Here is a 25,635-nt window from a genome sequence, read left to right on the forward strand (position 1 = left end):
AGAATGGCTCTGTTAGATCTGCTCTGCCATCATCGGGAGCTCAGCAGCGTTTTCCTCTCTGCCTTTGTTTTTAGTAATAAATATCAACCCTGTATCATTTTTTCCTTCGTAAAAAATGGGATTCTTTTGCATTATCAGTAAAGTCCATTTAAATTTGTATAAATGTCCTTGGGCAAGACACTTCACCCGTTGCCTACTGGTGGTGGTCAGAGGGCCCGGTGGCGCCAGTGTCCGGCAGCCTCGCCTCTGTCAGTGCGCCCCAGGGTGGCTGTGGCTACAATGTAGCTGCCATCACCTGTGTGTGTGAATGTGTGTGTGAATGGGTGGATGACTGGCTATGTAAAGCGCTATATAAATACAGGCCATTTACCATTTAAATGAAACTGGATAATAACCTGCTTCCGTTTAAAGCTATTCATCACGCTCACCGTGCAGCCTAAGTCCGAGTCAACCCCCATCTTCACTGGGTAGTTATCCTGTTGCATCATGGGAACGCGCACAGGTGCTGCGCCATCCACCTGAAAGTTTTCCAGCCCTCCACTCTGAGCGAACCGAGTCGTCCACTTCCCTGTTAGGACAGGAAACTAACCCATTATTCATCATGGCTGAAACTTACTTTGAGGATCAGTCACTTGTCAGAACCTGTTCATGGTTTCAGTGGCATGGATACACAACCATACACTTTGAATTTGTTTCATCTTTTCCAAGATTCGCTAAACAGATAAAGGTCACTTTGTAGCAGCGATCGGTCTATAGTCAGCTCTCTGAGTTAGTCTCATTCCTAAAAACTTTAGTCAGGTGCCCCAAAGTTCAGGTGCGTTGAACATGTGAGCCGATCACTTCACCTACACATAAACCCATACACGAGCATTTTGGAAAAAACTCTTACAGTTATCTGATAAGTAATATTGATCACTGAATCACCGTATGGATTTTATTTATATGATAATTCTAACTAATTCGTAGATATCTGTGTCTGCAGAGCTGAAGACGTACCTTTAAAGTAGGCGGCGCTCACAATGCTCATGCCGGCGGCACGAGGGAGGGGCTTGGTCAGAAAGCGCTGTACCTTCCCGCCCGTCTGCTGAGACACCCAATCGTTGATTTCTTTCACATCTTTGGATCCTCCCAGCAGCGCCTTGGGGCGAACTCCATACTGCTGCTCCACAAGACCAAAGAACTCCTGCTTCAAACGAAGTCCTGACAACATGAGAGAACATTAGGATCTCACAGTAAAGACTCAAACACAGAGACAGCGAGCAACCACCAGTTCCACCTGGCTCCTTTACTCCAGCTCACCTCTGTAAACAAGTTCATGAAGAGTTTATTGTCTCAGTCACAAATTTCAGTCCAAACATTTCAAACATTAAATTACGGTGTAAGATAAGGTGAAGGTGCTTAGCTCACTTGGCTGCATCTGATGAAACTGCAATGTCTTCTTAACAACTAAACACCAAAATCCTTTTTAGGCTTCTGATGGTTTTATTGCTCACGTTGACTTTTTCTCCTCACATTTCTACCAGAAGGTTGAAACACAACTGAGCCAAACACTTTTTTTTTCTATGGTCATCGGGTCCGGCTCACGCACCAGACGCTGCCCCTCAGCGGGCTTCCAGAAGAAAGCCAACCAGAAATGTTGGGTTTAATGGATAAGGTCCCTAAAGAGGCAGTACAGGACTACAACTGCACCTTTCATTGGCCTTTTTGAAGTTTCTGTGTAACACATCAAATAAATAAGACCTTTTGTTTTTATAAATCATGCTAAGCTCCTTCGGTGGAGTAGGAATGAAAACTTGACGCAGGACATAGAAAAGAAATGAGCTGAATTTGTGTTCTGTTGTTTTGGTTTAGCTGCAAAGTCACAGCTGATGTTTAGACTCCATCTCAACCCCAACGTGAACTCACGTCTCGCCAGGTACAGGCGTGCAGCGGTACTCAGGCCTTTCCCCGCCGTCCTGACTGAGGCCAGCATGTCCTTCAGGGTGTTGTGGAGCTGAGGGTCCTGCAGGGTGTGGTACCTCAGGGCCCTGTACAGCTGCCTCTGAGCATGCTCAGATCCTCCTAGAGGGACAGGAGGGCTTGTGTTAAGGTCACAAACCTCTGACACAACTGTTTTATTCACTAGAGAAACAGACGTGGGCATCACTTTTACTGTAAGAATGTCTCTGTTTTTAAATTAATATTCTCCACTAAGGCCCTTGTGTCCACCTCCTCCACACGGTGGCGCTTTTGTACAATCTTAGCTTAGTTGAAAGTGAACAGAGGAAAACTAATTGTGGAAGTACGAAAACAGACAGAAGTAGAAAAAACAAAACTGGTCCCGTGACACTGACGGTGTTTTTGGGAGCAGCAAACAGAATGACCTTGAGCCAGTCTGGCCTCTGAGCTCGTACCAACACTAAAGCCGAAGCTCAGGTTTGGACTAAGTTTGTGTGTTTGTGTCTTCACCCATGGACAGCTGAGTCAGCGCCTCGGACACGCTGAGCGGGGACAGGAAGACGTTGGTGGAAGCGTCGCGGCTCGCCAGGATGCGGAAAAGGTTGTAACCGAAGTCGGAGGTGGCAGCACCCATCTTTGTAGTCGGAGTCGTGAAGAGCTCCATGTGTTCCTCCTCTCCGGCTGCCTCCTCGCCGCCGGTGTCAGACTGCAACGGACCAATGATGGAAAGATTTCATGATTAACTGAACTTTTAAAACTTCGTGCCACCGATAACTCTCAGACAGACAGGGCTCCTCTGAAGCAAACATCATGTGGATGGCAGCAAATGTTGCTCATAAACCATAAACCATCTTTTTGAACTGAGGGTGGTCTCAGCCTGTGCAGCCACCTCTGGAAAAACCCAGAAACCATTCTAATGTTTGTCAAACCACGTCTTCATTGATCTACCCTGAAGCGTCAAAGCTCGTCCTTGAGGGCATGGTGAGGTGGTATTTTTACACACAGTCACATCACTAAATTACCTCATCAGCTCTGAGATTTTCCACCAATGTTTCATCTTCGTGTTGTTGATGTCGCAGCTTTTTAAGCCATGTTGCTGCCATCAAATTCAAACATGTTTTAAAATTCAAAGTCCGAGCCACAGACTGATTAAAGATGGATGTAGCTTCCAGTAAAGGTATCTGAAATCTGCGCTCTTTCTAAAGGCCACCAGGGGGCGACTGTCTGCAGAGGGACTGCGCTGCAGAGACGTCTGACACTTTATGGGCGCGTTCGCTCATTTTAAGTCTGTCTCGTGGTTTAGATTAGTTAGCCAATCAGTGTGCGGCTTTACAGTGAGAATAGGAGAGAGCGAAGACGCTCACCTCGAGGCTTCATAAATCAAACCAGTGGGTGGGGTGACGTTGGATACATCCATCTTTTTTACTGTCTGTGGCTCCAGCGTTTTGGCTCTGGGGATGTAAATTACATAACTGAGGAAGCAGAAGAATAGAAAATATGTGCAGATGGCTGATGTTGATACCTGAGCGTCACAGAAGCTCAGCACGACTCCAAACAGCAGCAGGAAAGTCGTTCCCTTCATCCTGAAATCCAAACAAAAGGAAACAAGTTTTCACACATTTCCTCAAACAGTGAAGGAAATGAACCATATTTCATCACACAGCTGTTGTTCCTCAGGCAGGGATACCCTCTGCGCCAAACCAAACGCCCCTAATTTCTCCATAAGTGCAAAGAAAGGCTGAGCCAAACCAAGTCCAGAGGACGAGTACAGAAAACAAGTTCAGCCGCCACAGAGGCTACAGAGACGAAATTATCCAAAACAAAGACACAATTCAAAGACAAAGATTAGAGTCAGAGCCAGAAAACCTCCGAGCTGTGGAAACTCTGTGAAGTTTATAGCAGGTTATGTAACAAACTCTGAGCTGCTCATCGGGACACAAATCATGATCTCAGGTCTGAGCTCAGCGTTCATGAAAGAGTAAGTCTGACACACACAACCCCGTTCAGCTGTCTTAGTGAGGACCTTCAGTGACATAATGCTTTCTCTAGCCCCTGACCCTAAACCTGACCATAACCTAATTGTAACCCTGACACTAAAACCACATTTTGAGCCTCAAAAAGGCTTCAAACTTGTGAGGACCGGTGTGTGCGTGTCCTCACAAGTGACTGCTGGTTCTCACAAGTATAGTAGGATGCAGATTTTGGTCCTCACAAAGATAGCTAGACAGGAACACACACACACACGGCCTGCTTTGTTCCACACACATCTGGACCTGGTGCTCGAGCTTTTACATAAACAGAGGTCTGTCATTTGAACCTAAAACCACACACACACACACACACACCCACAAACCACAGGCCTGATGGAAAACCCAGATGCTTTCTTCTTCTTTAACCTCCTGATCGTCGCAGTGTGTCTCATCTTTTCTTTCCTACAGCTTCATAAACTCAGAGATAACATGTCGTCAGTTAGATCGTTTAAACGTTTATGAGAGAAATAAAAAAATCTTTCAGATCATCTCAAACTGGTTTCTTGGAGATGTGAGACAGGGAGTGACAGGAAGCTCGAGCCCGTGAGTCCGAGGTCAGGGTTAATGAAAACTGCAGCAGAGATCTCCAAAAGTTGATTCTTCATCTGGACGTAGCGCTTTGTGGGAGATCTTATACACAGGACATTTGCATGATGACTGAAACCAGCCCACTGAAGGAGGTCAGGTCAGAGTTTGTTACATAACCTGTGAGGTCAGGGCTGGTTTCAGTCATCATGCAAATGTCCTGTGTATAAGATCTCCCACAAAGCGCTACGTCCAGATGAAGAATCAACTTTTGGAGATTTACTTTCCTGGATGATTGAGATGCATCAAAATGCAGCAGCACTGAGGGCTGGGTGAGCTGTACCTAATGATTTGTCCCTTTAGTGCGTGGATAAGAATACCTGCGCACGCGCCCCGAGATACACAACAGTGTTTCTGCAGAACGACACACGTCAGTGTAAACGAGTGCAGAGAGGTGACGTCGTTGACGTCTCATCCTGGACTACTGTGTGTGTGTGTGTGTGTGTGTGTGTGTGTGTGTGTGTGTGTGTGTGTGTGTGTGTGTGTGTGCTCGCGCGCTAATCCCCCCGCCCCTGCAGACCAGCTGACTCAGCGCGCTCCCGTTCCTGCACTGACTTGTCTCCGGTCCTCACTGGAAAGTTTCTTCATTGGCTGTTTGTGAACTCTTTGATATCACATCAGGGATTTTTAAAGTCCAGGTCACTAACCTGAATATATTCCACAGTGAAATGTTTTTCTTGGCACGAAATTCTTTACAACCCCAAATATCTTCAAACCTGCAAACTTATTAAAAATCATCCGTTTTATCCGAACAATGAGAATTTAGAAAAATTAAAAATGTCCTTACAGACCGAAGCTGATGATCGTTTACTTGGTTTTAGTGACTCTGACCTGCTGCTCTTATATAACCTGCTGAGTGGAAAAGCCCAGACTGGCTGCTGAACAGGAGGAAAAACGCAGCGTGTCTGAGAAACAGCAAGTTTTTCACAAAGTCTGAATCAAAGCGTTTTGAATTCTGCAGAAAACCTCCCTGTGCTTCATGTCTGAGCTGCGCTGCTACGAATACGTCCAAGTTTTACACTTTTTATACCAGCTGGCGCAAATAAAACAATGCAAAAAAAAAAAAAGTTCAAATGTGTGCGTAAAAAGCGCAGAAATGCATCTAGTGCAGCGAGAGTCACTCACCTCTCTGCTCCACGTCGATCAGCGTCCCTGCCAGCTCAGAAAGTGAGTCTTCCACCCCGCTGACGCCTCTTGTCTCGGCACCCTCAGCAGCGCGCATCCAGCTGCTGCCAGCAGAGGCAGCGGGAGCGCGCACAGATCCAGAAAAAAACGAAGCTTAAAAAATTCTGGTATTTAATAAAAAGTGTAAGCACCTTAAAATAACTGAAGTTTTGAGAGAACACAAAGAAACAACAGCTCAGGAGTGTTTCAGAGAAATCAGCTGACACGAAGCAAAGACTGTAGATGAAAGATGTATGTGATCATGTGACACCACCCGATGGTTTCTGGCCTCCACACGTCTCTGTGCACGTTCTTGTGCCTGTTTGTGGTCCAAGTGCTGTTCAAACACAAAGTTTGCATCTACATAAAAAAAACCTGGAGGTGTTCATGCTCCGCCCCTTTTACCCAGAGTGCATTTGAATCAAAAGAATGAAAACTGTCAGTTATATTATCTGAACACTGCTGTCGTCCAGGATGTGACATATCTCCACCACTGTTTTTAAGTTAAGATAAGATAACCTTTATTAATCCCACACGTGGGAACTTTATTTGGAGATGTGAGGTCCTGCTAGCAGATAAAAATCTGTCATCTGTTCCTGATCAAACCCTCAAACTTTGGTTAAAGCACCTTCTTGACCTGTGACTGATCTGGCTGTCTTTATTCTACTACATGTCCCACTGTTGTTTTATTTTGGTTTATTAAATTCATTGTTTCTGCACAGTGCTGCTGAGCGCCTGAAGGTCATGGGCAGCCAGTGATTTTCAGCCTCATCCTGTGCGTAAAGAGATTTCTCCAGATTGTTCAAATCTTTCGATGATATAATATACTCTGATCAGATGTTCAGTTTTCACTGTTAACGTTGATGAGCACTACTCTGTAGCTGTATTTGTAGATGTTTAGATGCAGTTTTTTGTAGATTAATGGACTGTCTACTGACCTACTGAAAATGAACCTGATTGGCTGCCCATCCATCCATTTCTTTACTTGTTACTTTTGTTTCTTTTCCAGCATCTTTCATTTATTTATTTATTTTTTGCCACCATCCCAACTTTTAGTGTCGATAATATTTTTCATGCAATGTCTCTCTTTCAACATCTGATATCAAATCATTGCGGCCTGTTTGTTATACAGAGTCTTGACTTTGCACTTCTGTGACCTGACAATGCAGCGAGTCAATGACAGCAATAAGAAAACCCTGTTAGTGTGGCTAATGTGGCTGCTAGCACCACAACATATAACATACTGATGCTATGTGACAAATCGTAGGTATGTTACATGTCCAAAGGCATGAGAGCCAATGGATCCATACATGTAAAAGTGTTTTACATTCTGATCCCGAATCCCTTTGCAAAACACTGATACAGTTAAAGTTATGGTTATGGTTAGGGCTGGATTGGAGGACTGGAAACTCTGCTCAAGCGCGTGTTAGAGCCGTGAGCGGCATTCTGTTGGATTCAAAAGAGGATCCGGAGCGTCTCATAAGGATGCAGAAGGGTACCTCTGTGACAAATCATCGGTATGTTACGCATTGAGAATGAGAATGCTCTCGCTAGCATTGATAGGGAAACTAATGATCTATAAAAACTGTACAGTGTGTGACTAACTGCCTCCGCTAAACTGTGAGCCTGCTACATTACTTCTCCTTTGTTCTGTCACTCACACTGGATGTTGATTAAGTTAAATTTCTGAAAAAATCTGTTTCTGTGTTTTGAGACAACAGAACGACTGACGGATTACTTTAAAGTAACCTGTAAACTACAGGAAACATCATTAAGATGCACAAGAGACGTAAGCCAGATTTTGAAACTATGCCAACATTCATTCTTTCAGGTCTGTTCAAAGCTGCATACACAGAAAGTGGCTGTTAAAGTACGAAGTACATTAAACCTTTGAAACCTGCAGCATACAGGCATTGTACAAAAAATCATCTGCAGGTTATTTCATGATAAAATGTGAATTATACATTCTGAGTGTGTGTGGGTAATTTTTACTGTGTAACAGGTGTGTTAGCTTTTTTGTTTATTCCACTTCATCTCTTAAAATAAAATCAACACACTAAAAATGAAACTTCTGTAAGAAAACAACATTCATGATGCACAATTTTGTGGAAAACGTTTTTTTTTTTTTGTATCAAACAACTTTTATGAATTTTTGTGTAAAGCTCTGAAATGTACCAGCAGTCACTGAACACTTCATCAGAAACCTAAAATGTTTTAAAATGTCATTGTTAAAAGTTTTTGCATGAACTTTTTGGAACAACCGATTCCTGCATCTGTATTTTTTGTTAATCTACAATAACTTGTGAACACCAGGCGCTTCCTCTGCTGTAATTCTAAATGCACTTTCATATCAGATGCAGTATGCACCGCACTCACCGCTACCTAGAAAAGTTCAACTTTGAACTTTGACCATGCACGTGTACTCACGCTGCCGCGCTGGCGCTTTCCTTGGCACAGCAGGAAACCGTTATTGTGCAGTGCAAACAATAGAACTGAATGTGTTTCCGAGCACAGCACTGCATGTGCTGCTTCCAGCGTGAAAGGGCCTTAAATCTGCTTTAAAGGGGAAATGACTGACACTTTTGAAAATAAGCTAATTTTGCTTTACAGAGAAGGAGTTAGGATAAAACAAATAAGACATCAAGTATAATTAGTGAACTTTAGAAGTGCTTTTACATGTATATTGATTTCCAGTCCCTTACTGTAAGCAAATCTAAATTGTTTGTTTTCCCAAAATAAAATCTTTTCTTTAACTTTACACAGTTCAAAACTCAGGGAAGTCTATAGTACCATTCCCATTACCAGAGATGGGTTTGTATGACTGCTTGTTGTGGGACTCATCATTCAGCATGGGGTTGTCGGGGGCAGGGTTTGTGACGATGCCCATGAAGAGGGGGGTCAAGGAGGCGTCATCGACGAGAGCAAAAAGAAAAGGGGAGTTTACAGAGAACATGGAGACTGAGCGCATGGAGGTTACAACGGTGGTGGCCGAGGCCTCGACACCTTCTTCACTGAGTTCTATTGTGCTGGCGTGCCGAATGCCGGTCACCGTGAGGGGCTGGTCCGATATCCCAGAGAGGTCAGGACCAGAGAACAGAGAGCCAAGGCCTGATAGATACAATGAGAGAGAGAGAAAAATGTCAAACGCTTGCAGACTAACAAGTTTTGGTCAGTCCCTGCAGGTAACAACAACTTGTGGAACCACACAATTTCATAAGTTTGGCTCTTTTTTTTCATTCTCAGGACCAAAATGAATGCTGAACTGGAGTAATAGTCAGTTGGCGGTTGGCGGTAAAATCAAGGTCTTTAAGTCTGACGTTATTAGCCATGTCTGTGCCCAAATTCCGCTGCAGGTCCCAAAATCAAACGAACACTGCTGGATCACTGAGAGTTGAAAAACTGTCTAAATTCTTTCATCTGTAATAAAATGATCACTGTGGCTGCTCCACCAGGTGTAAAAATTAAGTTTAACACGGTGGTCAGCACTGTTGCCAGCAAGAAGATCCTGAGTTCAATTCCACCATCAGGCTGGGGTGGAGTTTGCATGTTTTCCCTGTGTTTGCGTGGGTTCTCCCCGGGTACTCCGGCTTCCTCCCACAGTCTAAAGACATGCACTTTGTGGGGATAGGTTAATTGAAGTATCTAAATTACCCATAGGTGTGAATGTGAGTGCGTCCCTGTGTGTTAGCCTTGCGACAGACTGGCGACCTGTCCAGGGTGTACCCCCGCCTCTTGCCCCACGACCCTGAAAAGGATAAGCGAATGCGAATGGGATGGGGGATCCAGGCATCCATGAGAACCGAATTTATTAAATTTAACGAAGATAGAAGTTAGCAGGAAGTTAGCTTGCTAGCTCCTATCTAAATATAATATAGCATGTTCTAACTGAGAGATTTCTGGAAAAATTCAAACGTACAGCTCTGCTATCACTTCCAACATAAAAGAAGACCGAAAACTAAACAGCAGTGACGTTTGTAGGGTTACTGAAGTTGGGCTAGCTGGTATATAATGATGTGCTACGTGATCGCTAGCTACACCCGACCAACCAATCACAGCAGATGGCCCCGCCCCTCCCTGAGCCTGGTTCTGCCGGAGGTTTCTTCCTGTTAAAAGGGAGTTTTTCCTTCCCACTGTCGCCAAAGTGCTTGCTCATAGGGGGGTCATATGATTGTTGGGTTTTTCTCTGTATCTATGAAGCGCCTTGAGGCAACTTTTGTTGTGACTTGGCGCTATATGAATAAAATTGAATTTAATTGAATTTAATTGAATTTAATTGAATTACACAGCTATGTTAGCATAACATAAACACAGTGAAGGTGGAGGATGAACGCTAACTTTTTTTTCCACTCGGTAAAAGTTCACATGAGGGTTCCTGATGGTCAGGAACAAATGTAATTGCATGGCAGGATGCTGTAAACGGACCAAACTTCAGTCAGGAGAACAACTGAGATAATCCATCCACAATACCAGGTTAGTCATTCATATACTGCTGCATGGGCTGGGCTGTAGTTACATCGTAAGGTTTTTAAAATGATTAACGGTAATAAAAACCGAGAGAAGCCGACTGTGATTACTGACTGTTTTTAGGGGCTTTTTGAGATTAAATAGAACAAGATATAAAGCATTAAAACATGTTAAAAACACAAAAGCCTTATTAAACGCAGGGTAGTTTGGACCCGGAAGCAGGATTCATCAAGTCATCACTTAAAGACCAGATTATAATTTACTGGGAGGAGGGAGAGACAGAGGTAATAACCTTGCCAATAGTAAACCTTGGACAGCACAACAACTCCCTCTAACATAATGATAAATGAAAACTATTGACTGGTTATAACATTTGAAAAAGTATTAGCTTTGTCTATTCAGTGTAACTGACAAGCAAAGAATGAAACATTTCACATCCCAAAATGGAACACCCCCAATCTCCTATAAAACTTTGCTGTGGCCATCTTATTTTCTCAGCCATCCAGCAGTGACTGCAAGTGTAAAGAAAACCAAGAATAGAAAAAGTAAAAGACCAACCAATAATTTTAAGTCTGCCATATAGATTATAACAACCATAATCAGAGAAGAAATACTTTATACTTGTTAATGAGCAATAGTAAATATTAAAAAGATAAAAACTAAAAGGTTTTTCAGAATGCGCTCCTTATTGGTTTCCATTTCAGAAATTGATATGTTTTTGTAGTGCTGTCACTGTTAATCTCATTAAAATGATCATCCCGTTAACGAGCTTACCACGCTAACGCGTTGACGCTGTCCAGCCCCATGCACGGGGTGATCCGCGGTAACTCGTTAACGGAGATTTGCCGCGTTAATGCAGTTATGGCGTTAAGGTCATTTTAACGAGATTATTGCTAACAGCACTAGTTTTTTTGTTTTATCTGCACAAAAAAATTACAACCTTTTACATTTTTAAGGGCAATAATTTCTCATAATTATAATTAATTATGAGATCCCTGCAAGCAGCCAATCCCCAAGCTCGGGTCCTCTACCAGAGGCCTGGGAGCTTGAAGGTCCTGCGCAGTATCTTAGCTGTTCCCAGGACTGCGCTCTTCTGGACAGAGATCTCCGGTGTTGTTCTGCTGGAGCCACTTGCCTAGTTTGGGAGTCACCGCACCTAGTGCTCCGATTACCACGGGGACCACCGTTACCTTCACCCTCCACATCCTCTCGAGCTCTTCTCTGAGCCCTTGGTATTTCTCCAGCTTCTCGTGTTCCTTCTTTCTGATGTCGCTGTCATTGGGAACCGCTACATCGATCACTACGGCCGTCTTCTTCTGTTTGTCTACCACCACTATGTCCGGTTGGTTAGCCACCACCATTATATATATATATATATATATATATATATATATATATATATATATGTCAAAAATGACATCACTTGGGGCAGGTAATGGTGGACATGCGATAGTTTGAGCTGACGTCTGTTCCAACGTAGGAAGTGTTACAAACAGCTGATCGGATCGGCAAAGCGTGTTTCTGAATATTATGTTTTTGTTGCTGCAAGTGCTTTTTATGCAATTTTTGCAAAGCTATATGTGGAAGGAAACTGTGACCTAGGACAAGCTGATGGCATAAGATGTAAGTACGACTCCTCCGGTTTCATATGCAAAAAAAATTATTGCGCTAGCTTACGAGGTTGCAGTTCTATCGGGATTTAAAAATAGTTGCGCAAAACAGAGCGTGCCCGCTCCGACCAGCTTTAAAGGGTTAAAGATTTTTTTGTAAGTATTCACTGTGTTAAAGATTGATGAAAACTATTAAAACTCTCTTTGAATTCCAGCATACATTCTTTGTGTTTATTCTGCATTTACTTCATTGAATTGCGTAAATGTCTGCTACAATCTTAAATTATAAAGTTGAAAAAAATGTAATTGGAGCCAGGCTATTGATCAAGTAATTGCAATTAATAACAGAAAATTGTAAGATTAATTAGTTATTTTTTTCATCATCATCATCATCATCATCATCAACTTTATTTATAAAGCACTTTAAAACAACCACAGCTGACACAAAGTGCTGTACATTGGAACTGTAAAATAAAATTACATGAGATATAAATAAAAAACAAATAAAAGAAGAGTGAAATCATTAATTAAATAACTACTGCATTAAAAAAGAAACTAAGTCTCACTGAGGTTAAAAGCCAAGGAATAAAAGTGGGTTTTAAGACGTGATTTAAAAGTGGACAGTGAAGGGGCCTCTCTAACATGCATGGGCAAATTATTCCATAATTTTGGAGCCACAATAGAGAAAGCCCTGTCCCCTCTGAGCTTCCTCCTGGATCTCGGTACCTCCAGGAGCAGCTGGTCAGCTGACCTGAGAGACCGACAGGGTATGTGGGGATGAAGAAGCTCAGAGAGGTAAGGCGGGGCAAGACTGTGTAGGCAATTAAAAACAAACATAAGAATTTTAAAATTAACTCTAAAAGACACAGGCAGCCAGTGCAGAGAGGCCAGCACGGGGGTTATATGCTCTCTTTTTCGAGTTCCTGTTAGGAGTCGTGCAGCCGCATTTTGAACCAGCTGCAGACGTGAGAGCAACGACTGACTGACCCCCACATAAAGTGAGTTACAGTCGTCCAGGCGGGAAGAAATAAAAGCATGGATCACTGTTTCAAGGTGCTGCCTCGAAAGAATTTAGTCTTGCCAGTCGCCTATATATATACACACTCAAGTACAGTCAAGTATATATATATATATATATATATATATATATATATATATATATGAGACAACGAACATCCAAGAATACATTGGGAAGATGGCCCCAACTGACCGAGTGCTCAGTGAATACCTCAGGCAGCAGAAACCCAAGAAAGAGGAGGGAGACGAGGAACCATCATGGAAGGACAGGCCCCTGCACGGTATGTACCACCGGCAGATAGAGGAGGTGGCTGATATCCAGAAATCCTACCAGTGGCTGGACAAAGCTGGACTGAAAGACAGCACAGAGGCACTAATCATGGCAGCACAAGAACAAGCTCTGAGCACAAGATCCATAGAGGCTGGGGTCTATCACACCAGGCAAGACCCCAGGTGCAGGCTGTGTAAAGATGCCCCAGAGACAATCCAGCACATAACAGCAGGGTGCAAGATGCTAGCAGGCAAGGCATACATGGAACGCCATAACCAAGTGGCCGGCATAGTGTACAGGAACATCTGTGCCGAGTATAACCTGGAAGTCCCGAGGTCAAAATGGGAGATGCCCCCAAGGGTGGTGGAGAATGACCGAGCTAAGATCCTGTGGGACTTCCAGATACAGACGGACAAAATGGTGGTGGCTAACCAACCGGACATAGTGGTGGTAGACAAACAGAAGAAGACGGCCGTAGTGATCGATGCAGCGGTTCCGAATGACAGCAATATCAGGAAGAAGGAACACGAGAAGCTGGAGAAATACCAAGGGCTTAGAGAAGAGCTCGAGAGGATGTGGAGGGTGAAGGTAACGGTGGTCCCCGTGGTAATCGGAGCACTAGGTGCAGTGACTCCCAAGCTAGGCGAGTGGCTCCAGCAGATCCCGGGAAAAACATCGGAGATCTCTGTCCAGAAGAGCGCAGTCCTGGGAACAGCTAAGATACTGCGCAGGACCCTCAAGCTCCCAGGCCTCTAGTAGAGGACCCGAGCTTGAAGGATAGACCGCCCACAGGGGCGTGCTGGGTGTTTTTTATATATATATATATATATATATATATATATATATATATATATATATATATATATATATATATATATATATACTTGACTGTACTTGAGTGTATATATATATATATATATATATACTTGACTGTACTTGAGTGTATATATATATATATATACACTCAAGTACAGTCAACGGTCAAAGCCAAATAACATAAGGCAAATTTGAAATCTAAACTAAGGCATAAAAAATGTATCTTTACCCTGTCTTGCTCGAAGGCTTTTAAGTACATGTGTTTCTGTGTGTTAAAGTGTGCAAGTGAATAATTGAGTTCATGTAAGCCTTTAAAAGACAATATGGTGGATGCAATGAAGAGAAGTGAGCATATCAGCATTCTGAAGTTTGTGCAGTATCTTTAAAATAAAACCCATCCTGACTCTGAGTGGTGCTGACAAACTAGTTTATGTTAGGGTGCCAGTACAATCTGTGGGTATCTCAACTTCCATAACGTTGACCTCAAAGCTACACGGTTTCATAAAGAGTCAATAAATTCTGAACTTTACTGTTGGACAACTGCAATCTGTTGTTCCATTTTGTTTAAACACAACTTTAAGTGGCACTCAACCAACTCAGATGCCAACAGACTTAATAAACTGATCCGTAAGGCCAGCAATGTTGTGGGGATGGAGCTGGACTCCCTCAAGGTGGTGTCGGAGAGGCGGATGCTGTCCAAGATAAAGACAATGTTGGATAACACCTCCCACCCACTCCATGACATGCTGGTCAGTCACAGGAGCTCGTTCAGTGAGAGACTGAGATTACCGAAAAGCACCACTGAACGACACAGGAAATCTTTCCTGCCTGTGGCCATCTCCCTGTACAACGCATCCCCTTAACACACTGGTTACTGCTACAGCTACACATGTTTCTTTTCCAGCTATTTATTAATGAGTGACTTACGTATGTATGTATGTATATATATGTATATATTGTACTATTCTTAGTTAGCGTATTGTCTGTCTTGTCTTAATGTTGGTTTATAATGGAGCACTGTAACAAAAAATAATTTCCCCCAGGGATCAATAAAGTATTCTGATTCTGATTCTGATTTATTGTGGTTGCAAATACTGAATTTCAACTGTCTGATTAGTCAAAGGTCACCTAAACGTTTCTCTGTAGAGCACCCACAGTACGATTGTAGGGAGCCATCTAGGGTTGAAAGGTTGCATCCACCCCCTTTAACACCCATTTGGAAACACTTTTGACAGAAAAACTTATTTTGAAATATAAAATCTTCCAGTGTGTGATGAACTGAAGGTAAATGTCAGAAGACCGTAAAATCTGGAGGAGCTTGAGAGACTTGCCATAGAAGAATGGGCTGGGATTGCTCAGGAGAAGCATATGAGACGTGTTGAAAACTACAACAAGTGACTGCGGGCTGTCAGTATCAGGAGACCTAAAAACTTTAGCCCTACTATGTTTTTTGTTTGTTTGTTTGTTTAATAATTTTGTTTCGGTGTTCATCCAAAATTCATAACAGGACTAACAATTTTGTCCTTAACTGTAAGTCCAAAGACCAAGGAAATCCTCGAAATTCAAGATGTCTTCAGTGACTCGTTCAGTTTCTTACCCATGTTGGTCAGAGCCGCCTGGAGCTCCTTTTGGTACTCCAGCTTCAATTTAGGCAAGTTCACCTGCATCAGTTTCTCCTGAGGTAGAGATCTGTAGAGGTCGGAGATGTTTAGTTTGGAAAGCACTGACAACAGGTTTCCTCTGGGAAGGATGATTAAGAAGCTGGTGTTTCCCTTGAAGGGAAAACTGGCAACCTGGACAAGAGAAGATGATATTTTGTCTGTGTCTTTTCCCCAACTTCATCTCAACATATAAACTAAAAGTTGAAGGGAACAGGCTGGAAGATGAGCCTTGCAACTTTGGATGGGAAACTGAGAAATCATTTGTAACTTTTGTTGTTGCCTTTGGCATGAGACCATGGATTAACCTCCTGAGAACCAGCCTATTCATTTATGTCCTCTGTAATGTACTTTTGTTTTTGGTCTACATCTTTTGATTTCTTTGACCGATCCTAATACGTCCTTTTTAAACAAAGAGTCTCTGTGGCTTTTAAACCACAAAACACGCTGCGCCAAAACTTGGTCCACCCCAAGGATTGGGTCCCCGACACAAACAGAGTAACATAGTGTACGCTGTTAAGTGCAGGAGGATTGCCAGGATTTATACATCGGGGAAACCAAACAACCTCTGGCTACAACACAGAAGAGCCACCTCGTCAGGCCAGGACTCTGCAGACTATTTACACCTACAGGCCAGTGGACACTCTTTCAATGATGAGGATGTAACATCCTGGACAGGGAGGAACGCTGGTTTGAGGGCGGAGTCAAGGAGGCCATTTACGTGAAAAGGGAAAGACCATCTCTGAATGGAGGAGGGGCCTAAGGGTACATCTGTCACCATCTTACAGTTCTGTGATTGCAGCCATTCCCCAACTCTCTGTGAATGGGACTCATGGCCACTGATCAGTGAGCATGACAAGTTGTATATTAATGATCAAGCAACTGACCTCGTTATGCAAATATACTGTTTATAGGGTTGGGCAAAGCTGCAGTCAGCTGAGACTGAAGAAGTCACCTGGATGAGTGACGAAACGTTTCTCCCACTGAAAACGTTACGTCCAGATGAACAGAATCAACTTTTGGGACTAATAAGTCCTGGTGTATTAAATAGATGACATCCTGGGCTTTACATTGATATCTCGTGTGTTTAACTCCAAAGAGGAAGGAAATCACAAAAAAAGTTTAATAGGAAGATTCATTTTCCTTTGGTTCTCAGGATTAAGGCATGGCATAGGTGAGCTTCCACAGCTGCTATAAGACAAACAAATTTAAGATTTTTATAGAATTAAAAAAAATAACTAATCTTGAGATCTTATCACAAACAACAAATATGCTTTTCAAGTCACATGGTCAGTGTTGCCAACTTAGCGACTTTGTCGCTATATTTAGCGAGCTTTCAGACCCCTTAGCTAAAAAAAGACGTGAAAGCGCTTTTACTCTCAACAAGCAGCGGGTGCTGTAACGCAGTCAGTTCTTCTTTTACTCTTTTACTCTTATGCTGTTTAGTGTAAAAGTGTAAAACTACTTATACACACACACACACAATAACTCCACCAGAGCGCCTATTTCGGGTCACTTTTGCCGGTCCAAGCCCGGGTAAAGGAGCAGGGTTGGAATTGTGACATTGAAAAAACAATAATTGCTAAAATAAATTTAATTTGTAGTTCTAAATAAACTCTAAATGCATTTAGGACGTTTTTTACTCACTTTATGTCTCTTCCACGATGTCATTTCTCTCTCCAACAACGTAGGTTACAATTAGATTAGCATGACCAATTATGCAAATTAGGCGATGACGTCATTTAGCGACTTCTAGCGACTTTTAGGACAACCAATAGCGATTTTCCTTACTGAGGAGTTGGCAACACTGCACATGGTTTCTGTCTATGTTAAATGTTGTGCTACCCCAGACGTTGGTGTTACCTGTGCTTCCAGTTTGGAATCATACATCAGGCGTAAAGGGTACTGGACAGATTTCATCATGTCCACTGACACAGAGTTCTGGCTGTCCAAGTAAAACTCTCCCTTTGATGTTGCTTGTGGGTCAAACTGTGTTTGCCACTGACCTGATGAAAAGTGGAAAAAAGTCAGAATCATTAGCAACTTAAATTCAGTTTATTTCTCAGTTGTTGAAGCGGCTGTAGATAATCACATTGTATCACGGCTTGTCTTTACAGTGCTCATTAATAGCATGAGATGCTTCCCTGGTTTGTACAATGTGCTGTCTGGTTATATGACAGTGGTACTGTTTCTTGAGAATGATGTCCTCCTTGGCCAGGACAGATTTTTTTTTTTGCAGTTTTCACAATTCTGAGAGCTTTTTTCTCCCTTTAGAAAACTTTGATTTATTTGTCCTGTTAATGAGCAAGGATTTAGCTTTGTTCCATCTTTTCTCTGACTGTAAAACACAATAATGAAGAGTTTTGTTTTGTGGAGTGGGTCACCTTTGAAGTATACAGCATTCATGAGCATAAGCACCACATCATGTGGAATACTTTCTAGGAAGTTGGGGATGTGTCCATTGGTAACATTCTCAACCCATTGGTTGACCTCGTCCATAGAGATTAAAGGAACAGGCTGTGATTTGTACCTGGAAAATTCATATCAACATGGCACATACAAGACAAGAGTAATGAACAGACATTTAAGAGCGGTATCTATTCTCATTTTTACCTATTTTTTTACCTGCATCAAATATAAAATTATATATTTTAACATGACGTTTTGTATTATGCAGTGAACATTTCTGACCATGCTCTCAGGCCCTCTTTAGCTTTCTTCTTAATATCTTAATTGATTTTGAGCATTGTTGCACCACCTAGCAAACTGGAAGACTGTAAAACCATAAACAAACAGGAACGTATGAAACAAATTCGATTTATCCCTTTATTCCACCAAAAAAGTGTTTTTTTTTAACTTGGCTGCTTCTCTGGAACTTTGTGCAATACTTTCCCAAATGTAAATTATACCTGTGCAGAGACTCTTCAACAAAGGACGCCTTCACTTTAAATCCTGAGAGAGAAAGGACAGGAAAAATACAAATAGAAGTCCAGATTTATACCAATCTTACGATAAATCACCACAAGTACAATATTCATCATCTCATACCTGGCTTCAGGTACATGCGTGCCGCTACCTCCAATGATGTGTGGCTAAAATGAGGTACAAGGCTTCCCAGTGCATGATGGTAGCATGCCAGACCGTGGGCATGAAGGGTCTTTAGTAGCAGCTTCTCTGTCTCAGTGCGAGCACCTTCGAGAAAAATCAGATCACATAATAAAACCAAAGAAACATTTCATACCAGCTCCTGAACTTCATCACAACATGTCTGCTTCTGTCTTGTGTAGAAAAGTACTAAATGTAGGCTGCTGGTGTTGATGATGTTTGTTCCTTTTGCATGTGCACTGCCACAGAAAAAAGAAAACTCACATTAGACAAACAGCTTCTTTGTAGTTGAATGAAACCACATTTAAAACCAGATCAGAATTACTGGCAGACTTTCTGTTGTTTTGGGTTCAGGAGTTGTGCTTCTCCTATTTTCATATTAATTCTGTCTCTCTTGTTCACTTTAAGTTCAAACCAAACTTTCAGCCAGCTGGCACTGGATACAACGAAGTCAAATATCAAACTTCATTAGAAGGTGGAAATGACCATTTTTAACATTGTTGACAGTAAAGCCCAGACCCTTCCATCAAATTCAGTGCCTCGTCTTCATATTTTCAGGAAGTGATCAAGAATTTCACAGGTTTCGTCTTGTGACGGTGCTCGCAAATCATATTTCACAACGTTTGTCAGATAAAGAGATGAACCTCTAACCCACAACTGACCTAAGGTGAGTTGACCGAGGGCAAAAGCAAGACTGAGCGGTGAGAGGATGACATTGGGCTGCTGTGGACTAACAGGAAGATTTTCCAGGAGCTGCAAACCCAGTTGCTCGGTGGCCTTTCCTATTGCCCTGTGTGCCTCAGGGCTGAACGCTCCTCCACAGCTGTCACCCTCTGACGCCTCGTCTTCTTCTGTTTTACTGACACTTGTAGGTGCTGGACTGGGCTCTTCCTGAAGACATGAGAACAGACTGGGTTATTTTCTAGTGTACAGTTACAGGGAGAGTATTTCCCCTTAGTTATTTAGACTGAGGTTCTTCTTACAGTGAGTCCCAGATGGCAGAGACAAAGCAAGAGAAGAAGAGGATACAGCTTCATCTTTGAACAGTCAACCTGAAAATGTAAGGAAGAAGAACATATTTCATTTTAATGAGAATTATTATTCATCAACAGCAAAATGAAAATGGAAAGAGCCATCAAAGTCCGACACTGGAGACGTCCCAGACACGTGTACAGAGTTACTCTTTTTTAAGATCTCTTTTGATTGAGTTTTGAACTGATTAAAAGAATTCAGGCACCCAGTTTCCCTGACAGAAAGTCCCACTGGGTGCAATTCAGTGATTTTTATTTATTTACTTTATAAAATGTTACTTTCTTATTTTAAAAAAAATGTTATTTTTCTCATTGCTAATTTAAGTCTTTTAACCAGAAAGAACACAGCTACAGAAATGCTGAGAAAATATTATCCAGCAGTAGTTTTTTCCATTTGCACCAATAAGAACGCAGCTACAGTGATGTCACTCGCTGGTTTTGCCATCCCAATCTTGTTTTGTGTTTTGATGTGATGAGCAAGACAACAACAACAATGTTTTAGGAATAAAAATCATGTTACCATGTTAACACAGTATATGAGTTACACCTCAGAGTACACCCGAGTACACCTGAGGCTCAGGGCTGGGCTGGGACAAAAAATCAGCCCGGGCATTTTGACTGGAGACCGGCCCACCAGGTATTATAGGAAAAGCCATAAAGCCTTTGAATGAAAACAAACGTCGTTGTGACAGTGATGTACAGTCTTGTTGGTATATATGTATCAATCTGATAAACTTAAATCTGCACCATCCTCCCTATTCTGGTATTCTAAGCAGTGCTTAGCTGAAACCCAAAGAGCTGGTCGAGTTAACCTCCTGAACTATCTACAACACATGGTGGAAACCTGAAATTAAGACAGAGAAGACTAGAGGTGAGACATGACCATTACTGAATATTAAAAATAATAAATGACAGATTTAGTGATATTTTCATAAACTATTTATTTACCACATCAATTAACAGCACGGCAGGGCAAAATATTTTTCTAACATGGCTTTTAAAAGTGAAAGGAGACAGAAAGACAGGTGAGAAAGAATAAAACTTAACTGACTTTTTGATGGCATCTTACACAAAGTACTGGTACAGAATCTAGAAAATGTGGGAAAATGCTGGCATCATGTACAGTACTTTCTTCTGAAGAAATTATGTTGGGACCCTGAAAAAAACTTGCACTTTGGCGACAGTGGGAAGGAAAAACTCCCTTTTAACAGGAAGAAACCTCCAGCAGAAGGGTAAGATCAGAATATCTCTTAGCTGGTGATATTAGCATTTAGATCAAAGTACAGCCTCACACAGCTGCTAGCACACCAGCTGTGCAGGCTTTCATCTCTGTACTATAACTGTGAGCTGACGGTGATGTTTAAGGTGATTTGAGCTGATTGTTGGAATTTGGTGCTCTGTAAATAAAACTGAATTGAATTGCATTCATGTTCTGCTGTCAATATGTTGATATTTCTTTTGAATTATGAATTATTCATTGGTGCCTGGCTTCATTTGCATCTGTTCCAGGTTTTCCAGATGACAAACGTTCGGCTTCTTCCAGCTCTCAGACCTCTCTCCAGTTCTTTAGTCTGCATTTCATTGGAACTTCAGCAGAGTGAGAAGAGGGAACCGTGAGACAGAGAGCTCAGTTTGTATTCGCAATGTGTGTGTGTTATGAACACCACTGAACTATAACTTTATTAGTATTGTCATACATGAACAACAGGTGACCCCAGTTTCAGGAAAACACTGGAGATCACATCATAAATTAACAATAAAGCAACAACAACATATAAGCGTGTGGGACAGCAGGAGGCTGAAAAACTCCTAAGTTGACTTCTATAACTAGCCTTGTGAGGGCGCTACTGGCAACATGTTTTAATAGGTTACAGAGATACCTGAAGGTGCTTTTGTCATACGACACACGGCAGCTGCAGTCCTGACCCACTGAAACTAATCAAGTGAATCATTAGAAGTTGACGTAATCACACTTTTCTGAAACATTTAATAGAATGTAAGCAGAGGTGGAAAGCATTCTCAGACGGGCGATTATAATGTTCACAGGGAGGTGTGGGTCACACATCAGTGTGGTGCACACATGTGGTCTCAATTACCCCGTCTGAGATTCCTGAAACACTTCCCAGACGGAGGGAAAAGGACAGAAAGTTTGTGAGCAAAGCTTGAAGAAGTCCTCGTTGTGTGTGATGTCCTTGTTGTTCTGGACTAAAGTTTCTGAGGCTACGTCCACACTAATGCGTTTTCCTTTGAGGTTGCAGGTTGAATCGTCTTGTGTTTCACGCATGCGCAGGACTGGAACGTAAGTGTTTGAATGTGGATGTGCAACTCTGTGAAAACGACTGAAAATGCTAGTGTGGACGTGGAGTTTTCAAATCTATCCGAGCTAGTGTGGACGTAGCCTTAAAGCTGCAGGATGCTGAGGAGAAACACTGACATGACTCCATCAGCTCAGTTCACAACATTTTAAATGCAGTAATGTAAATGAGTACATTTGTACTTTAATGAAATGCTGATAATTACTCTGCAGTCCAGACTCACCAGCCAACACCTCTGAGTGTCCATCAGAGGGCGACAAACACTCAGTGATATCCGCCAGAGGCAGCAGAGGAACTTCAGCTCACATGTGGTGTAACAGCAAAGCGCACACGATCACTTTAAATGCAGCTGCAGACGGTCTAATTGTAATCTGATTACATATCATGTTGAAATTCAGATTGGTGTCAAACAACATTTTAAATGTTTACATTCTGAGCCTCAATATTTTTCTACTGAAAATCAGCTAAATCAGTCTCAGTGGGTGGACCCAGGACCAGATCCCGCTGAAGGAATCCGAGGCTCTGTAACAGGGCAGTTCCCAGATGGATCAAGGATTCACACTGGATCCGGTTTAGCGTGACTCATTTTCCAGATTACCCCGGATAAACCCCCGTATCATAGCTGCTGATTTTGTCCACAGTCTAAAATTAAACTGAAATATCTCAAATCTATCTGTCCAACACACAGACAGCTCTATAGTTCAATGTTTATTTTAACATGTTTGCTTTTACTTAAGTCTTGAAAAAAATTCTGCTTCTTTCTTCCATCAGTGTGAAACGGTCACTATCATTGGCCTGGTGTGTCCGTATCAGTGAAGACTGAGATTAGATTAAAGATGAAATCAGATTTATCTTCTAAATCTTACTAATTGTTTCCATAATGGCAGAAATAACAGAGTGCGATAAAAAAAAGAAGACGACCTTTTTGCAGTTCATCATTTCTCCCCTCCTAGTATCACGAGCATATTCATATTCCTCAATCCAGTGGATTAAAATGGACGTTCTGGCCTTTACTTATCTGTTGCCATGGTGAGTCATGCTCTTCTGATGATGGCTAATTGTCAAACTAACTCTGACCGAACTAAAAACACTGACTTGGCGATCTCGGATATAATAAACTTGAGTTTGTGAACCTGCTTCCTGGAGCAGAGCCCTGATTATTCTGTCAGTTTGCTTCATTTTGAAATGATTGTCTGTCCTTTTGTGTGTATTTAACTCTCAATTGTCATTTTTTCCAAATGTAAAATTAAAAGAATTTAATGTTTCACCTCTCATCCGAGAAGCTTCTTCAGTTCTAAGGTCAAATGGTGGAGAGTCCCAGATATAAACCTAGTGGGAGTATCTTCAAGCAACTTAAAGAAGTCCAGACGCTTTTCTTTGTAAGCTCCTTTGACTACGATGACCTGGATGACTGAGAACCTTCACAGACTCTCTCAGAAACAGTTCATAACTTCCCTTCAACTCATTCATGTCACCTAAAAGGTAAACCTGTTTCTCCATCACCTGTTCAGCTCTGATGATCCAGTAAGGACATCTCCTGGTTTCATCTTCATGTTTCCCTCTCACCACATATACAAACCAACATCATGACCAGCAGCTTTACAGCTGTGGCTCCAGCAAACATCAGGTGATACTAGAAACTAATATTAAATTAATTCTAACAACAGCTGATCAAGTTTAAAGGCGCTTCTGCTGTTTAACGCGACCTCCGCTAGTTTCTTCTTTCTGGCGCAAAGCGGGAGATAAACAAGCAAGAGAGACGGGACTTGCAGCAGAAACACCGATCAGCTGATCATTGATCAGTTTCATGATTGAAGTAGCAGCAGGAGAGGGAGGGGGGAGAATGAGAGAAGAAGAGGCAGCTGTGCAGCAAAGAGGAAGAAAAAATCCAGCTTTTTGTCTTTTTTTTATTGCAGCTGAAGTACAGGACAAATCGCATTTATTTTCAGCTCAATACGAAACGCGTAATATTAACTCTGAATACCAGAGGATTCAGTTTTTTACGGGACAGTTGGCAACTCTACTAACTAACCTTATGAATAAAATAAAGTTCACTATCAGTAACATCATAGCACCACCCAGCTGTATAGAAACTCCGTCATGCTAGCTAGTAGCAGTGCGAGTTATTGTAACTGACGGTAAAAAGTCAGCATAACAAAAATAAACTCCATGTAAACTTAGTTTATATCTGACCCAGATAGACTGCAGGTCATAACTTCTTACCTGAAGTTCAGTTCACCTGACGCTCGCACCAGCAGCCGCCTCGGGTCTCTCCACCTCCCCTTTCCCCCATCCACCTGCTGGCCTCCACCACTTGCTAATTTTACTGAATCTGTGAAAGCTCCACCGTAGCCACTACCAAACAATTGAGTTATTTTTACACGTCTGTCAGCATCTGTCCAATCCGCCACCTTTCACTGTTTACACGGTTACGAAAAAAAGACAACAACAAAACATCGCCCATTTAAAACGAAAAATTACCATCGGGCATACCGGACAAATGCCCCGTATGCCCAATGGCCAGTCCAGCTATGCCTGAGGTTCAGGGAAACAGGTTCAGAAATATTCTGTACTGGACCTAAACACTGAACAAGTAGAGTTTACGTCCTGTTCTGAATGCTAAACCAAGAACATCCCTGTGGTGACAGTTGTGTCTCATCCTCTAGGAACCAAAGATAACAGTTTAAGATGAAACATAAGACCAACATCTGCACACTCCTCCGTATGAAAGCTTTCAGGGTTATTGATATGTAAATATTCCCTCGCTAGGTTCAGACTCAGTTGACGTTTCAGATATGGCTGCTGTGTTTACCAGGAGACTAAAGGTTACTGTTTCAGAACCTCTTTTGGCTGCAGTACGCAGCATACACATGACAGGGAATGAACAGAACCGCATAAATACACCATCACTACATAAAAGGATCAGGCTCACCATTATATACATACTGCTCTGCAGAGTGCACTTCAACATGTAAGAACTTACGTACGGATATTGTAGTTAAAAGTCGCTGACTGCAAATTTTTCTCTAGAGATCAAATGCACAAAGGTTTCGGTAGATGAAGACATCCTTGAACTCACCTGGTTTTTGTCCGATGTGGAGACAGATGATGGGGGTCAAAAGGGTTTAAAAGGTGAGATAAAATAAAAGTAAAGAAAGACAAACCAACCTTCTCCAGGCTGGACAGCGTAGCGCCTGGACCCAACTACTACCACCCCTCTGCTGGCTAGTTAATGATCAACTCGGTGCCTGCTGCCGCCACGCAATGTAAAAAACATCCTACAGTCTGACAGACAAGCTGCTTTTCAAACTGTAGGATGTTTCTCTGCACAAGCTGCCAGACTGAAAACACTGCTGGGAAGTTATTTAGCTTCAATGAACAGGAAGTAATACTACGATGCTGTACTTTCTCTTAATGTTAACTTTATAGTCCAAAATACTTTCTGCATGAAGTGAGTCCCCTTCACCAACACAGGTTTTACTTTAGTCACAGCTCACACAGAACAACAGTTATGGTAAAAAGCATGATATCATTTAACACTGACAGCGTACACATGGTGTAAATAAGTCATGAAGCCTCTGGGTAAATGTTTACTTTATTATTACATTTGTTTTTTTTACTTTACAAGGAG

The 25,635-nt window shown here is 42.1% G+C and overlaps 2 protein-coding genes across 3 annotated transcripts in view; both read right to left on the reverse strand.

Annotated features, from left to right (window-relative positions):
* serpinf1 (serpin peptidase inhibitor, clade F (alpha-2 antiplasmin, pigment epithelium derived factor), member 1) overlaps positions 1–6,697 on the reverse strand; it is a 7,810-nt gene extending 1,113 nt beyond the window's left edge. The window contains exons 1-6 of the mRNA XM_026181288.1: positions 5,679–6,697; positions 3,461–3,521; positions 2,449–2,644; positions 1,906–2,061; positions 997–1,200; positions 429–568 (exon numbers count right to left, since the gene is read on the reverse strand). Coding sequence (XP_026037073.1) covers positions 429–568; positions 997–1,200; positions 1,906–2,061; positions 2,449–2,644; positions 3,461–3,520 — 756 coding nt within the window. The 5' untranslated portion in view covers position 3,521; positions 5,679–6,697. The remainder of the gene's footprint in view (positions 1–428; positions 569–996; positions 1,201–1,905; positions 2,062–2,448; positions 2,645–3,460; positions 3,522–5,678) is intronic.
* Positions 6,698–8,348: 1,651 nt separating this feature from the next.
* Positions 8,349–25,243, reverse strand: serpinf2a (serpin peptidase inhibitor, clade F (alpha-2 antiplasmin, pigment epithelium derived factor), member 2a). 2 transcript variants are annotated; one of them, XM_026181278.1, is made up of 9 exons: positions 25,084–25,243; positions 19,642–19,710; positions 19,321–19,549; positions 18,602–18,745; positions 18,463–18,505; positions 17,938–18,083; positions 17,417–17,559; positions 15,493–15,688; positions 8,349–8,825 (listed from the first exon to the last, which is right to left on the reverse strand). In XM_026181278.1, the coding sequence occupies exons 2-9, from the start codon at positions 19,693–19,695 to the stop codon at positions 8,482–8,484; spliced, it is 1,299 nt and encodes a 432-aa protein (XP_026037063.1). In that variant the 5' UTR covers positions 19,696–19,710; positions 25,084–25,243; the 3' UTR covers positions 8,349–8,481. The 2 variants fall into 2 exon arrangements, with proteins under 2 accessions (XP_026037063.1, XP_026037064.1); XM_026181279.1 differs by having other exon boundaries at positions 25,173–25,223.
* Between the last annotated feature and the right edge of the window lie 392 nt (positions 25,244–25,635).

Source organism: Astatotilapia calliptera, chromosome 10 (genome assembly GCF_900246225.1).
Source record: "Astatotilapia calliptera chromosome 10, fAstCal1.2, whole genome shotgun sequence".
In the NCBI taxonomy this organism is placed as follows: Eukaryota; Metazoa; Chordata; class Actinopteri; order Cichliformes; family Cichlidae; genus Astatotilapia; species Astatotilapia calliptera.

Excerpts from the sequence above, each read along its gene's own strand:
- serpinf2a (XM_026181278.1), bottom strand. The coding sequence starts at position 19,695 with ATGAAGCTGTATCCTCTTCTTCTCTTGCTTTGTCTCTGCCATCTGGGA. Across the intron at positions 18,506-18,601 it reads ACGCATGTACCTGAAGCCAG|GATTTAAAGTGAAGGCGTCC; the intron begins GTATGAGATGAT and ends TTTCTCTCTCAG. Across the intron at positions 17,560-17,937 it reads GAATGCTGTATACTTCAAAG|GTCAGTGGCAAACACAGTTT; the intron begins GTGACCCACTCC and ends ACTTTTCATCAG.